This window comes from Anas acuta, chromosome 7 (assembly GCF_963932015.1).
Source record: "Anas acuta chromosome 7, bAnaAcu1.1, whole genome shotgun sequence".
NCBI classification, from domain to species: domain Eukaryota; kingdom Metazoa; phylum Chordata; class Aves; order Anseriformes; family Anatidae; genus Anas; species Anas acuta.
The window spans coordinates 22,857,784-22,874,678 of NC_088985.1; the positions used below are offsets into that span (position 1 = coordinate 22,857,784).

The 16,895-nt window shown below is 34.6% G+C and overlaps 1 protein-coding gene across 15 annotated transcripts in view; it reads left to right on the plus strand.

The window, feature by feature from the left end:
* DNTT (DNA nucleotidylexotransferase) overlaps positions 1-16,895 on the plus strand; it is a 180,036-nt gene that overhangs the window by 122,710 nt on the left and 40,431 nt on the right. For 12 of the 15 annotated variants that reach the window (XM_068688151.1, XM_068688146.1, XM_068688143.1 and 9 more), the window contains 2 exons: positions 6,258-6,360; positions 15,551-15,814. In XM_068688151.1, coding sequence (XP_068544252.1) covers positions 6,258-6,360; positions 15,551-15,814 — 367 coding nt within the window. The remainder of the gene's footprint in view (positions 1-6,257; positions 6,361-15,550; positions 15,815-16,895) is intronic. The other 3 variants (XM_068688153.1, XM_068688152.1, XM_068688154.1) reach the window with 1 other exon arrangement.

Genomic DNA, 16,895 nt, shown 5'->3' on the forward strand with positions numbered 1-16,895 from the left:
ACACAAACCATTTTTTTTTTTTTCCCACAGTTTTAGCAGGAATAAAAGTTTTAGTCAAATAGAAGGACACCTGAAATGTCTATTCCAAATATCTTTCTGTTCTCCATTATTTGCAAAATAAAACAACTTCTTTGTTATAGTTTGTGGTAGTCACAAGTGTATGATTTGAAGATTTGTTATGTAAATATATGTAATTAATTTGATTAATTACATGAATCCTACCCACTTCAATTTATATTTCTTCCTTAGTTAATATAGTTGATCAGATATTGAGAATGAGCACCTGCTAGTTTTCAGTCCTCCAGGCTCTTACACAAATGTTTGGCTTCATGCATGTGGTTACTACCTCTGATATCAGTGGTAGCATGTTATGTGCAAACAGTGAAGGATTTAGCACAGAAATAAAAGTTGGCTAGCTTGTCTCCAGTCCAAGCTCTGAGAGTGCCCAGCGCCAGTGTGCCAAAATCATCTCTGGTGATTTTTCTAAACAGATGTTGAAAACCTTTTTTGTCTTCTGAATCTTAAGTGTCTTCTTCCCCCCAAAAGGATTTTCAAGTGCCCTCTTTCAAAGATGATTTTAAGAATTGATTAAATTAAAGAATATATCAAAGGTAGAGAAAAAAAGTGTATTTTGGATTATCCTGGAAAGCCTGATACTAAAGTGAATTCCTGGTCAAAAACTCGTAGCCAGATTTCTAATCAGAAGTCAGACAAAGAATTTGTTATTTAGAAAGTAAGGACATATCTGAGGTAAATCTTTCATCTGAGAATTGATTTCATATATAAATAAAATCAGTTTTCCTTGGGGGGAGGGGGAAGTAGGGAGGAGGGGATGAAACACACTTGTAATATAATAATACCACTTTGAATGAAATATAAACCTCTGAAAACACAAAAAGGCAGTCAGTAAAGGAAAACATAGCAGTGATCCACTGATCCACTAATAAATAAATAAACCAAGCACAAATTTAGTACAGTGTTCAGCGTTTTAAAGTCAGAAAGAATTGTTATGATCATACAAATAGAGGCCCTTCAGTTAAGCAATTAAATGGTTTAAATGGTTTGAAGGACCTCATAGAAGAATTTTATTCAGGGATTTATCCCATTCATTCTGGTTTATTCCACAGCAGGGTAACTGTTAGATTGTCAAATGAGAGAAAACTTTATGTCTACCAGAATATACTTCTTGGAACTTCTAGAAAACAGGTACATTTTAAAGAGCTGTCATGGAGAAATAATGAGTGAGGTACACCCAAGAAGAAAAATCGGAGAACACAGAGACTATAAAATCAAACTAGGAGAGAATGCCAACATTCCAATCTGAGTATTTCCATAGTCTCTGAATACCAAACAAATGGACAGGAGTGAGAACATCACAGTAGTAGAGCATAAAATGTTTTAAAAACGTGATCTGTAGTGTGTGGGGAAAAAAAAAAAAAAGAAATCATACTGTGAACCAAAATGATGAAGACCTGACAGAAAATCAGGGATAGAGTAAACCAGTGAAGAACAACTATAGTATAGAAAGCTTGGCTGGAAAATGCAGGGCTGTTTGTATGTACTGTGGGTGATTACATACACAGAGCAGATATAGATACCATCTGACCATAGTAATGCACTGCTCTTGGAGAATGCCTTCATGGCTGAAGGGAGCTGGTAGAGAATATGCTGATGAACAAATCTAGGACTTAGCAGCATTTCTAAGAAGAAACTCCTTTACTTAGTTTGCAGATAAAGCCCAGCATATTGTGGCAACACTGAGAAGTAATATTTCTTTGAACCATATGGTGTCAATAGTAAAGGTAATAATATATCAGTGTTATGACAGGTCCATCCAAAGGTGTTGTGCTGCCTGTGAGCTACTTCGTTGTTTATATTTTCTAGAAAATGCTAAGTATTAAATACACTTACTCTTATGAACATAGGCTGTTGATCATTTTGTATTTCACCCACTTCAAGGACTTGCAAGGTTAAGAAAGACTTGTAGTGATGTCTAATGCAAGCACATATATGGAAATGCAGCATTTTCTTCTGTAGCCACTTGAACTCTGTATAAGTGCAAAGCTTGCTAAATGGTTCTCAGGGCTTTGACACATAACTTACTATTGCAAAAAGGTGGTTTAGCTCCTCCATTAGCAAAGCTTTGTGAGTGGTAGCGAAATATCAGTACATCTTTTCTCAACTAAAATCTTTTCATGAGAATTGCCACTGATATGGCTTAGCTGCTGTAGAACATCCTGAGGCTTCAAAATACTCTGCATACATAATACTCAACAATATCTAATCTTCCATAAATTTCCTCTATAGAATAGGACAATGTGGTTATCCTTTACCATATTATCATTTGATCCATTTATTTAAGTTTATTAACAATACTTAATGACTTGGAATTTAGATTTTGTATTAAAACAATAATAACAAAAAGAAAATTCCTACAACCTGTTCCTTAACAATAAATTAATTATCAGCTTTATACAAGTTTAGTCAGCCAAGAATTGAACACAGTTAATTAACAGTGTTCTGTCTTTTGTAGTCCTCAGGCTTGAATAGATTATTAGGACAAAAGCTAAGCTGCAATCTCAGTTCTGTAAGGTGCTGTTTTTCTTATGGCCCCAGCCCAAAAAGGATTAGGTTTAGATTTAAAGGAAAGAAAAAGATGATGTAAAGGGAACTGTTTAGTTTTATTTTTTAAATAGCACTCAACTTTTATATAAAAGCCTTGCAATTGGAGTTCTGAGGCAGTGGCATGCCAGAATTGAATCCCTACATCTCTGACCATCTTTTAGCATACTAAACACATTAGCCTGCGTGGATTTATGTTAGATTGCAGTATAAAATAGACTTGTAGAGCCAGAAATAGTGTCATACACTGTACTCGTGAGGATAACCATTTAGAGAGGAGTACTCTTAGGACTCTCTTCTCTGCACCAAGCACTGTCTCTGCATTTCCTGTTTAACAGGAAAAAAATAAAAAAGAAAACAAACAAAAAATCTGGATGTGAAAGCATCAGACTGAGTGTTCTCCTTCTTTTCTGAGTGCTTTTAATCCAAGAGCTAACATGACCTGTGGACACTGGTGTAGAATCAAGGGCTAATTCTGACCTCTGGTCCTGGAACTGCACTGCTATGGAAGGCAGGAGAAAAGACTGAGGATCTGCCTCTTGTGAAACAGGAATATTGCCAATATTTCTGAGACAAATATGGCAATAAAAAGATGAGTGATCAGTGTACCAGTCACTGGGCTAAGATAAATGAGGACAGGCACTCCCAGCAACTTGGAGTTAATTTTTCAAAGTGTTTGTTTTCATTTCTAAGTAAATGATGCCTAGTTAACACCCTTCAGTGTCTAGATCATGGTGGAGCCAATCTCTAACCCACTTTCCTGAATGTGGTGAGGTTCGGAAAAGACCAAAGCCTGCAGCATTCCTCTCCATCTTTGGGAGCGAACAAGAGATTGAGGTTTCATCTCTGATGCACTTAATCAGGTGATGAATTCTGGGTTTCCAAATCTGTGTTGAGGATCAGATGTCAGTTACTATGGTGTTTAACTTGTATATACTCAGGTACTTAATCACATCAATCATCAATAGTTAGCTTCATCTTCAGAGAAACTGTTGGTATGTATATAACTGTTGGTATAGAGATAATTGTTGATCTTCCTGAGATGGGGACAGAGCATCTTGGCACTCTTTGATCCCATATGACCTTTATATGAGTTTATGAATACCGATGGTTGTATGCTTGTATGCATACATACAAAAATATATAAATATATATATTATGTATATATCTATGTGAAGAAAATCCCTACCCTGCTGTAACAATGACCATGTTCCTTTCAACTTCAAAAGAATGATGATCTGATCCAAAGTACAATTTACTGCATTTTTTGCATGGTTTACTAACCATGAGAAGTATAAATTATACAGATTTTGAATTTACTAGATTGTTTTTATATTTTAAGGAAGGTAATACATTTATCTAGAATGAAAAAAATTATTTGGCAAGCGGCACTAGTGGAAATGTGACTAAATGTTGCAGTACAACGTCCCTGACAACTTCAGTAAGAAATTTACCCGATGAGAATTAGTTCAAAGAGAATCCAAAATGTATTTGACAAAAACAATGATTTTATTTTGAGTGCTTTTATGTCAGTTCTAAACACTATCACTTCAGACAGAAGTATTTCAATAAATGCTCCCTGTCTTGGGAAATAAATGACCAGTGAAACACCTTAGATATCTTGAGGTTTTATGGGTAGCCTGAGGCAGGAGATTGTAGACATAGTTAACATAAAATATGCATATATTGAGTATGTGTTGAGTACCAGAGGAAAAAGCAGGAATCAGCTTCTGATTCTATTAGCTTCTAAGTTCTTTTGATTATATTCATTTTAATAATTTTAGGCAAGTTTTCTTCTGCCACTTTCTGCATCTCCAAGATAGGAATAGCAAATTGCTTCCCTTTGGAAAAAAAAAAATAATTTTTTTTTTGAAACCTGTAAGTAAAAACTGCTATACAAGAACTTCAAATTATTATGGTAATTTATGAGATAATGAATTTTATCCTCAAAAAAAAAAAAAAAAAAAGTGTTACATGAAATACTAACTTCTTGAATTTGAATTGCTTTTCAGATTCTAAGCCTAGACTGATGCTTTGTTTGAAATGTCTTTGAAATCTTTTCCACCTGTTTAAGCAATTTTGACTTTGCTGCAGACATGGCACAATAGTTACATTATAGCAAGTTAGACAGCTTGTCAAATGTAAAACCTGCATTTTCATTTCCTTATATCTTGCTGCTAATGCAGTTCTACTGTCCATCCAGATGATTTCCTGTTATACAAATGGTAGCAGATGTTTGCCAATGAGTTCTATTCCTACAAACGTCGAAGTCTAAAAACTCAGGTTCAATTTTACGCATTATTTTAAGAGAAAGTTCAATTTCATTAAATACACACACAAAAAGGCAAATCTTTTGTTTTAGACAGTTCCAATTTTCACTACTCTTGTAACAGTTCACAAGTTCTCTGAATACTGGACATAGCACTGAACAGAAACAAACCTGAACTATAACATTGCATACATTTGTGAACATCTGCAATAGCAAACTTTCCCTCTAATGGAGAAGATTTTGGAAATATTCTACACTCAGGTGCCACTACTTCAGATTCTGGGTAATTACTCCACCTTTTATACACTGCACCTAGTTGCAGAAGTATCTTCTTTGCATAAATATCTTCCCTTTCTCCTCAGGCTGGCCTGATTAAAGCCAATAAATGGATGCGTATGCAGTCCTTGGCAACATTTAGACGAAAATGAATGCCTTGTATTGGTTCTGCAGTCCTCAGATGAATTGCACTCCAGAACAAATTTTCAGACTTTCTCAAACATTTTATGATTCTGAAGGGAAACATTCCAGATGCTTTCTCCTGTTTTCTAATGATAGATGCATCTTAATCTGATTTATGCATAACATATTTGGTAACTGCATGAAAGGCAAGCTGAATGCTCTAAATGAAGGAGAGCAAGAGGTTATGACATGATTTTTGCTTAGGAATATTTACGATTAAACTCTGTGCATATAGATTTAATTCTGAAATCCTTAGTAAATATAAAAAAGAAGCTTTAGTCACATTAAGGCTGAACTGTTCTCAAGAAATGAAACAAACAAAATTCTAGAAAAACAACCAGACAAACAAAAAACAATAACAAAAAGCATTGTTACATTTTAAAAAGAAAGAAGAAATGTAAAATATTTGGAGATTTTATTTCTGTCATAAAAAGAAATAATGAAATTGCACATAATCACACTTTTGTTCATTAAAGTGTCCATCAAAAGCTAAAGAAAAATATTTAAGACTGTAGTAGTTAGACTGGCAAGTTTATCTGCTATTACCGCACTGCATTCCTAATATGTTCTGCAGTATTTAGATTAAAATTTTTTATCCAAAGACCGAAACTGTATTTTCTGAGACTTTAGGAGAAGAAAGAGATTTAACATCACCAAATGGATCTGCTGTATCTAGCTGAACAACAGAGAAAATACATCAAAACTTTAAATTATTACTTAACAATGAACACTGACAGACCTGATAAAAGAAATAGAAGATTCTATTTTGATTGTATTTCAAGAAATATTGCTATCACTTTATGCTGCAAACTCTTTTTATAATGCAGGAGAAAAAAATTATCTTTGAAAACAGCATAAATTCAGCAAGAATTTAACTCTTCTTCTTCTTGTTATTTATTACTTCTAGGGGTAAAAAGATTGGACATGATATTGATTTTTTGATCACCAACCCAGGACCAAGAGAAGATGATGAACTTCTGCATAAAGTTGTTGACTTGTGGAAAAAGCAGGTATGAATTTAATAATATTTGGCTAAAAAAGAAAGATGTTCTAACAGCATGGAATTAAGCCTATATAATGCTTAAAGAATGTTGACTCCTTTTCACAGAAGATTTCACTATTTTGAAATTGCATGTTCTATTTAATTATTAATCATGATGAGCTAGGTGTATCCTACAGCTCTGAAGTTGAAGGTAATGTCAGGGGTGCCCTGCACACACTATTATATCCTCCCCTAAGAATCTGCAACTGATCAGAGGTAAGTTAGGCTAAATGGAGTTTTGGGTGATGCAGAAAAGCTGCTATACTTTGAAACAAAACAGTATTTGTTTAATTTCTCATTGAGATGGGAGTAGTTTCCCCAAGTTACTGCTTTGATTTTGCGGAGCTCCAACATTAAGTATAGTAAACTTCTGTAACCCCATGGTGCGATGTTAGTAAGTCTGAAAGCTTGGGTACAAAACACCTGGAATTCTGTCTTCCTTTCAGCCCATAGATTAACACTTTTCCTGGTTTCCTGTTTTTTGGAATATGGTAAAAATTGATGTAGTCCTCTTTGATGTTTGTGGTTTTATGTATGCACATATTTCACAGAAGAATTGTTCATCTAAGGTTTGTTGTATTCAACATTCTTCACTTCCAAGCAACATTAAAGTTAGAAAATTTTGAATTATAATAGGTGCAGGTACCTCAAAATATTACTGGGTCAGAAATATGGTATGTTGGGAAAGGTAAGCCTGTTATTTATTTATTTATTTATTTATTTTTCTCCTGTCAGGCCAGCTAAGACATTTTTCACTTTACTTCCCGTACTGTTCAAAGGATTTGAGTACATTTCAACATGTAAAAAAGACCATCAGTCTGAGATGAATCATCATGCCTCACTGCTAAGCAAACTCAGCTTTCAGCACAGATAGCCTGGAGAGAATGCTTTCAAATTTATTCTTGACTGATGTACTTTAATTAACATATAATGTGTTAATATGTGAAAGATACTAAAAATATTCTCCAAACAAGCAGAAACTTATCTGATTTTATGAAGAACTGATATATTTTAGAGGTGGTCGAAATCTTTCTACTGGCTTAATGACATCAAACTTGTTATTTCCTGGTAAAATACAACCCTAGATGAATTTCTCTTCTTTTGGCTGACTTGGTATCCAAAATGTTAACAGACTATTACTAATTTTAAAGATTTCTCTGATTTCTGTCATAATTGTGCATGCAAAGTGTACATATTAAAGTAGACTGCTAGAAGGTATACTTTATCATACTCCAATGAAAAGCAATGAAGCTGTGACAATTGAGTGTTGAGGAGCAATTCTATTTTTATCTTTTTATTATTTATGTAAACATTCTTTCTCAGGCATCCCACTCCCTTTATTCTGAGCAAAGCTGCGTTTCTTCTTGGAAGCTGTCCTTTTGCTTTCTTAAGCAGATTTGAACCTCTGGGAAGGCATGTGCATGTCCTCCAAAACTGTTTATTACCACACAGCAGAAAGGAAAAATGACAATAGGGTGTGTCTAGAGCCTGTCCCTGGGTGCAGCCTTTCATTCCTTCTCCCATTCCATCACACTTCACTTACATTAATGAGAACAATGGCTGTGATCTGAGAAGTCTGGCAACTGCAGAAGCTTTTCAGGTCATCTTGAGTTGTTTTCATTAAATAGAATTGAAAGGAAAGAAAGAGAAAATAAATCATTCTTGTTGATTTTTTTTTTTTTTCCAAGGAATAAAATTTGGCAGAATTGAATGCAGGCAAGAGTTCAGGAGGTCAAGGGAGGCCAAGGGTCTGATGAAAAGATTAGGATTCCTCTAGAGATCTCCCAGCATGAAGAAAATGTCAGAAGGGGAGATGCACAGTGGAAGTAGCAATGAAATCCAAACAAGCTGGGGATTGTTTAAAGCTACAAACAAAGATTTTCTGTGGTTTGTTATTTCTCCAGAATTTTTGGGGCTTATAACACTTGTTATACAGCCTCTCTACTGTGATCATTGTAATATGTAGGCTTTTACTGTCACTACTGAAAAATTAGCTGCCAGCAAAATGAAAATACAAAAAGAAAGAGGAATTATATTCCTCTTGCTTTTTTATTACCTTTGATTTCTAAATGGAAAGGAAAAAAAAAAAAGAAAAAAGAACCTAAAGCACTTTTATATTTTTGACGGTACACCTGTTGGTTGCTTCACAGCTTTCCACTTTTGTGCTACTGCTTCAAAGCCCAAATTCATCAAAGAATGTCACTGAGGTCATGATGTTGACTTCCTTTCAACAGCTCTTAGTGAAGGATTCTGCAATGTTTAACTTCTAAACTATGGACCCCATCCTTATTTAAATAGTTTAAAAGGGCCTTTTTCTTAGCCAGAAAGTTTAATGTAACAAGATCCTTCCATTGAAAGCTGTTGAAAAATTAAGTGGTTAAATCAACAGCATCGTGCTCTTTGATGCAGCAGCAACCGGGGATAAATGGACTGAGGAACAGAGAACACAGTCTCCCCAGAACTTCAAAGAAGAATGGCTAAATGGAAAAGCTGCAATGCAGTATACAGGTTATGGTTTTAATGATTCCAAGAAACTTCATAAAGTAAGAAATTACTTCCTCCGTGGGTTAGAGTTTGGAAGTGCATGGGCAAACAGGCTGAGCCATCTGTGTCAATGTAGTTTCATTCACATACTGTGTAAAGGGGGGTTTATTTTTTGATAAAAACTATATTGCTGTATTTAGCACTGTTGCTGTTAGATATGTACCATCAACAGAGGAAGAGATGCCATTACTGCTGGCATTCCTGTACTCTCCATTTTTTTTTCTTTCATATTCATTAAAGTATAATGTTGCATTAGTCCACATTGCCATTTCATTTTTCTTTCAGCTTTTAGGAAAACGGGACTATTGGTGCTTTCCTATGCTTACTTATTTTAACATTTTGTGGTCTGGGTTAGACTCTATCATTCACCCTTGCTGAGGTGAACATGTCAGGAAAAGGAAGGCTTGAAGTCCCATTGAGGTGTATGGTGATGAACAAGCAACTAGTCTGGCTTTTTCATTTCTGGAAATAGCTTTTTGTAAACAGGGTTCACAGAACAGCAGCGCTTTCGTTATTGAGTGACAGATGGATTTTAGTAGCGAAAAAACCTGTTTCTAAGACTAGACACAGAAACAGTTGTGAGGCTGGAACAAAGAGCTTATTTCTTTAAGATGAATGCTCGCTCTGCTTATAAGGACGCAGGCCTGTATTCATTCGTTTGTAAGCAAATGTTGCCTCACCTTTTACATTCTGATATTTATTTTATTTATTTTATTTTATTTTATTTTATTTTATTTTATTTTATTTTATTTTATTTTATTTTATTTTATTTTATTTTATTTTATTTTATTTATTTTATTTTATTTTATTTTATTTTATTTTATTTTATTTTATTTTAATTTAATTTTATTTTATTTTATTTTATTTTTTTTATTTTATTTTTATTTTTTGCTGCATTTTGGCTCAGTTTCAGCAGGAGCTGAGGACATTCTTACCTAAAATAAAGTAGTGCATGCTGCCTAGAGTACTTTGGTGGGACTTGAGATAACTTGGCTTAAACCCCTTAGGCAGAGGATGGGGCTGAGTATGATTGTCCTGACTCTGGGGTTATTGCATAAAGCAGGCAGAAGTGTTCCACTGCCTTGTATGTTTTAAGGATCCTGGAAGCAGTGGCAGTTCTTATGAAGTGTGATTTTTCTGGTGTGTACTGTCTATCTATATGTGGGTAAGCATGTATGCATGTGTATGTATATGTCCCTACCTATCCATTAGTTCTTGTCACTCACCAGTGCAAATACTCGTGGCATGGAAACAGGGAAACGTTCCTGAACTCTGGTCCTGGGCTCTGCATTCCTGTCAAAACCAGGCTGTTCAGGACATGCCCAGAATTAGATCATTCTGCTCTATGGGGAACTTCAAGCTGAAAAAATTGTCATCAAAGGGACCAAGGCAGCTGTATGATTAGGCAGCAACTGAAAAGTTTTGTATTGCTGATCAAGCCTTTGATGCCATTTCCTTATGATTCCTCACTCTAACAGCATTGACTGCTCCCAGGCATCAGTTACTTGAGCTGTTCAACTTTATAGAATTCCATTTATCTCACCTAGGTAGCGATTTTTCTGGGTTGAAACCTTGAACTAACATGCCTACATCCTATTTCAGTTTAGCTATAGGTATTTCAGTAAAAATAATACTGTTCCACTTCAGTAAACCATCTTAGAATGAAATTAAGAACAACATATATATATTTCAGAACATATTGTATTACATTTGCTTTTGATATAAATAATCTTACTTTGCTTTAACAGAATTAACCCAGCTATCAATATATAGGAACAATGACTTCTTGTAACATTAAAAATGGGATAGCATTTCATTTAATTAAAAATAACAAAGAATGCTAAAGACGATATTTGATTCTTCAGCTATTGTTTATATATTCTTCTCAAAATTCACACTCATCCCCAATTTGATCAAACATTTACTCCAATATTAATACTTCTGATGTGCCACCACACATTCTATTTAAGTAAACGTGCGTTATCATTTTAAAAGGGGAAAATTCTTTGGGCATTGACATAACTAAAAAAATACATTTGATTTTGATGATGATGTAAATTTGAGACATGAAAATGCACACATTTTAAAACTTGATTGTGTAAACAAGGTCTGCAGCAGTTTATGTTGTGTAGATCAAATGGAAATTTGAAAACAGCTGCAGATTCCCTGACATAGACTAATGTGAAGGCTGCAATTTTAGCAGTAGACGACACTTCATGCAAACTTCATAGCTGACTGCCCCTTCAAGTCATACTTTTTTCAGAAAGTATAGAAGTGCTGTTTCAACTGTACTTTATGGGGTGACAGTGATGTCCAGTGCTCTATCAAATCAGATTAATTGGAAACATTATCACAATGAATATGACCTATGCTTTGGCTGCTATTTAAAAGCATCATCCTGGCTTTGAATCTGTTTTTGGTTTCAACTGTTTGTTGGAGTCAGCACTTGTGTAATTCTTGCCTAAATACTTTTTTTTTTTTTTTTTTTTAAAAGGTTGAAATGCATATTTACAGCAGGGTACTTCATCTTATGCTCTTTCTATCAACTTTAGAAGTTGCCCAGCCAATAAACACTGAAAAAAACACTACAAGATAACCCAGAGATATTTAGTTCTAAAATATCTTTCCTAAGTATCTTTCACATTTGCTAACCATGACCATCTGCAAATACTTAAAATGTATTCAAGTAGAAGATATGGCCTAGTCAGCAAGGGAAAACAGCAATAGGAAGTCTCCAATACAGTTTTGTTGTAACTGCTTCATAATTTGCTTGATGTTAAACCTCAGGTGCCCCAAGGAGCATTGCCTTGTAGTTCCTAAACATTGCAATACGAAGAGTTTTAAAAGAAAACTCTTTAAAAACTCTGTCTTTAAATGCTGTGGTATTATAGATGGAATTTGCACTTCTAAAGCAGCTGGGAGAACTCAAAGGCAGGACCTTTGGTAGGTCTGGTATCTAGGGTGAATTTTAGGTAAAGGGAACATTTTTAGTGTGTGTAGTAGAGCAAAGATTCTCACGTCAAATTTACTCTGTTTACATTTACAATTGTATATTTTTGTAATGAGTAGCAAGATGAAAAAAATGACTTTGAAAACTAAGCAAAACTGATGCAGAAGATATCATCCAAAAGATGTCTTAAAAAGCCTGAGCATTTTATATCAATGTCATTTGCAGACACACAGGTAATAATACATAATCATATCTCCTTAAGAGCTTGTGGGCTTAAAATCCAAGGAATAGTTACTGATGGCCAAGTGTGCATGTCTACAGATCTCGCTGATACAAGACACTTGCCAGGTGCTTGCCTGTGAAGGGAGAATCCACTGTTGTCTATATTATCTTCCTAGATTTATCAGGGTGTCAGAACAAAAAACCTACTAAGAACACCCATCTGTAGTAGGAATTCAATTCCTTTTGTAGTCCACCTAAGAAAGATGGGCTTTAATTCCTAATTCTTTGTACCAAGAGATTTCAATTTCATTAGAGCAAAGAAGTGTTGATATAGATGAGGTAAATGTGCAAAACTAGTGATCTGAACACTACCTACAATCAGCATATGGGTGTGGGAAATGTAGGTACCTGGAACAATAAAAAGGCCACTTTAGCACAACCTACTGTAGTTGTTAGGAAATAAATCATTTGAATTTATTCTGGGATATTCTATGCAATGTCCCACATCTCAAAGACAAGAAAGGAAAAATGAGTAAGAGATGTGAAAACACTGATGAATAGGCTAAAAGCTTTTACAGAGAATGGGAAGAAGTTTTGAAGTCATGAATTAAATATCAGTGATCAAAGAGATCAAAAGAATTTTTTTAGCATTAAAAACAGCAACAAAAAAGATTAAGAATTAACCTGAAGTCAGGCATAGTTTGTTAATAAGAGTGGGTGAGATTAGAAACACTTATGCATTAACATTCAACAGCTGTTTTGAGTTTATATTTGGAAATTGTATCAGTGCCTTGTGACGTTGGGGTAAAATCAAGAAAAAATTACTAGCTGTTTTAATGATGGATGTGAGAGAACACCTGCTAAAATTAAGCATTTTCAAATCAGCAGACTAGGAAACAAGTAATCCAAGAAGGAGCTACGTAAGGAGTTTTCTTAGATTAGTTTATAACAGTCTTCAACTCAGGAAAAATTCCAGAGAAGAAATGTCAATGAAAAGCAAATAGTTATCATTAAAATGGCTGGCCCAGTGACCCATAAAACAGCTTGAGAGTGATCCCTAGCAAAATAATGGGATTGTTAATGTGGAACTATCATCAACAAACAAACAAACAAACAAACAAAAAAACAACAACAAAAAAAGGAAGCTGAAAATAAAACAGTACCTATCAGTGTCTCCTCATGGAAATTATATCTTGTTAACTTTTTTTTTTTTTTTTTTGGCCAGAGCTGTACCTCTGATATAATAATATAGTAATATAATAGTAATAATTGTAATGTTTTCTAAGACATTTAACCTTACCACATAAAGTTAACGACTTGTGATATATTATCAAAAAGAAAATCAAAATAACATATTTTTAAATTTGGTGTTTATTATGGAGACATCGTTCCAAAAATCAGTTTGTTACCTGTGTTTGAAGAGGCTTGACATGGAGAATATTATAATTACCTATTGATAACCATGAAAGAAAAGTACTACATGATCCCAGTTCAATGTTGCATATTTTTAAGAAAAAAGAAAAACAAAACAAAACAACAACAAAAAGAAGCTAATATGATTATTCTTTATCCTATATCAAGTTTTAGTTAACATATGTTAACTAAAAGTCAGAAAGTATTCTTGGCTCCCCCCCCCCCCTTTTTTTTTAAGGTGAGACCAAAATAAAAAATATTAGGCAAGAGGAAGAAGGATGTGTAAATATTTGAGGGACTTCAGAGTTGAGACAAACTTTGGTCCAAGGATATAAAACTATCCTGATGATGGAAGTTTTAAGAAATACTCTATTCATCTTATCAGAAAGAAGTTCCCTGATGAATTGAGTTTGGTCAATGTGTGGATTTAAATACATAAGTATATATAATATGCTGAAAATTGTTGATTGGCCTGTTGGTCTTGAAGAGAAAACTAACAAGCTCACCTGCCCAAGCATGGTTAATAAATCCAGCTTAGTTGTTTTCCTTCTAGTAATAATGATTAAACACTTGACAACCTATGGAGGAAATGGTATGCATTATTGTTGCTAACCTTTATAACAAAGCTGGATTCCGTTTGCAGAGGAAAATCTCAGAAGTCTCTGCTTTCTGTGTAATCTGGTGCTCAGAGGGGAGGCAGTCACAGTGCTCTCCTATATTTTATGAATCTATAAAATCTAAATTAAGGTTGAGAGTACCAGGAGTCAGGCACCCATCTGAGTGTTTTCATCATGTGCAACCTCTCTCAGAAAGTGAAATATTTTTGCCAGCTGAGTCTTCCTGCTAGAGATGGTTTCAGTGTTATGGAGCATTGTATAAAGCCCCATTTTGCTCTGGAAGTATAACTGAGGGAAGCAGTGTGATTGATAATATTTCCCTTATTTATTTTGTTGTTGTTGTTTGATATTTTGCATTCTTTAAAAAGGATATGTTGGGCAGCAGAGAGAGAGAGGCTGGTCCTTATCTTGTCCCAGGTGCTGTGTTTTGGGTGAGGAGAAGTTTTCTGACTGGTGGGGGGAGATTCGCTTGAGAGCAATGGAAGGTGTGCCCTTAGATCCCAAAGATATGAGAAGCTTTGTGAGTGTAAAGTAAATGTGAAATGCCCAGGAGATCAGTAGCCTTGGAAGGCGCCTATAAATGCAAAGAACAAGCACAGAGACAGGCATGAGGAATGACAGAAAGATTCTTTTCCTAAGGACCTTAGGGGGAGGTAATACATACTGGAACCACAGGAGTTGTTGAAAGGTTGCAGGCTACAGAGCAAGGCTGGAGGATAGCACTGCCCCTTCCACCCAGCTCTTCTTGCAGTTCTGGATTAGAAGGAACTAATTTACAACACTCTATTACTTTTATTTTTATTCTCACTCTGAACTGCAAGGAACAATATATTTTAAAATAAAATCACTTTTATATTTTAATAAAATCTGGCTACTGAGGTTCAACATTTTTTTGGTGTAGTCCCTTCAAACAAAAGGTATGAGCAAGGCCATTCCAACTCTCTGGTGACTCCAGACCTTGTCACAAGGAAATCTCAGATAACAGACAGTGCAAATGCTCTCTTTGGAAGCTGTCAGCAAGACTGTTCTCTGGACTAATGTATTTTTCTAGACATCTGCCTTGTGAGAAAGCATTAATCTCTGCTCCAAAATTTCTGTTGACATCAACTACAGAGTCTCAGGGGGAAAGGATAGAGGGGAAGAATTGCAAATATTGTTTCCTTAGTATAGGGTAGGATATTGCCATTATCAGACAGCTACCACTGCAGATTTCTCTCTAAGCATTGGTTGGTGTTTTTCCAAAAGTTACGTATGGCTATTTTATGTCTCTTCTTAGACCAGATTTTGCCATTCACAGTTCTGTGTTTACTGAAACTGTATTTTACAAGATATTTTAAGATAACTGTCTAGAAAGTCTGGAATTTCAGTAAAACCAATCCAGCAATTCAATGTGAGCAATGTCTTCTCTTTAGGGCTTACTTCTGTATTGTGATATCATTGAATCAACATTTGTAAAGGAACAGATACCAAGCAGAGAAGTTGATGCCATGGATCATTTTCAAAAATGTTTTGCAATATTAAAATTATACACACCAAGCATAGACAACAGCAGTTACAATACATCAAAAAAATGTGATATGGCAGAAGTCAAAGACTGGAAGGCAATCCGTGTGGATCTGGTCATAACCCCCTTTGAGCAATATGCATATGCTTTGTTAGGCTGGACAGGCTCCAGGGTAAGTAACCACAGCAGTCTTTTTTTTTTTTTTTTTTTTTTTTTTATAAGCATTGCCAACCTATTGTTGCAATTGCAGGGCTATTCAGAATTCACAGAATTTTAAAAAATGTTCCTTCTCTCCACACATCACTTTTCATAACCAGCGATCTTAGGTTGAAGCTGATGAACTCATCACTGACATTTATGGATTTCTGTCTAAAACACTTAACATTTGTTTTCCTTGAAGCTTAGTGTTTAAATTCATGGAATGAAGAACTATATTTTCAGTCCTTTGCATTGTCTTTTACATGACACTAGTGTTAACAAGTGACTTCAACAGTTACTGAGTAAAGAGATGATTTAGAAAGTTTCACAGAATTATCATAAAGATTTTACAGGACATTTAACATTTGAGGAAGAAATGCTCTTATTTGGAACTTATTTTTTTCATAGAAAATTGAAAACAATTTGATATTTTTCATTTTGAATTAAGGAAACTTTTGTTTCTATTTTGCGTATTGTAAAATTATTTAAAAATATAAAACATTAACATTTACTCATTAGTTTTGAACTAAAATAAAATGTCTTAGTGTTTTAGTTAGTATTCTAACATGGAAGGAAAGTTTCAAATGATAGCTACTTTCTATAATAGAAGTTTTTGTGTGTAATTGCTTTTTTAGTGGGTATGATATAAAATAGCACAATATTTTCAAAATAAATTCTATATAATTGCAAACTCAAAACTCAAATGATTTATCTGTCTCCACATGGAACTAGTTTGTGATCTGTTCTACATGCTTGCCCTCTGATGTTCATTTTGTTAGAGAATGATTATGTGGTATAACGAAGAGTTCCTAAGCCTGTTCTGAGTGAGCTTTTTGATGTGCTAGAAGTACAGATGCACTGCCACTCTGTTCAACCCAGGTTAATTGGAAGCAGGGTGCTTTAGACCAGGCAAAATGCTGCAGCCGATATGTTCTCCTGCTGAGCTGATGAGTTACTTCAGCCACTTTTCAGTTTTGAGATAATAAAATGTGTTTACTTGGATTTTGGATCAACTGCAGAATTTGAGGTTCATCTTATGTTTGACTACTTAAAAG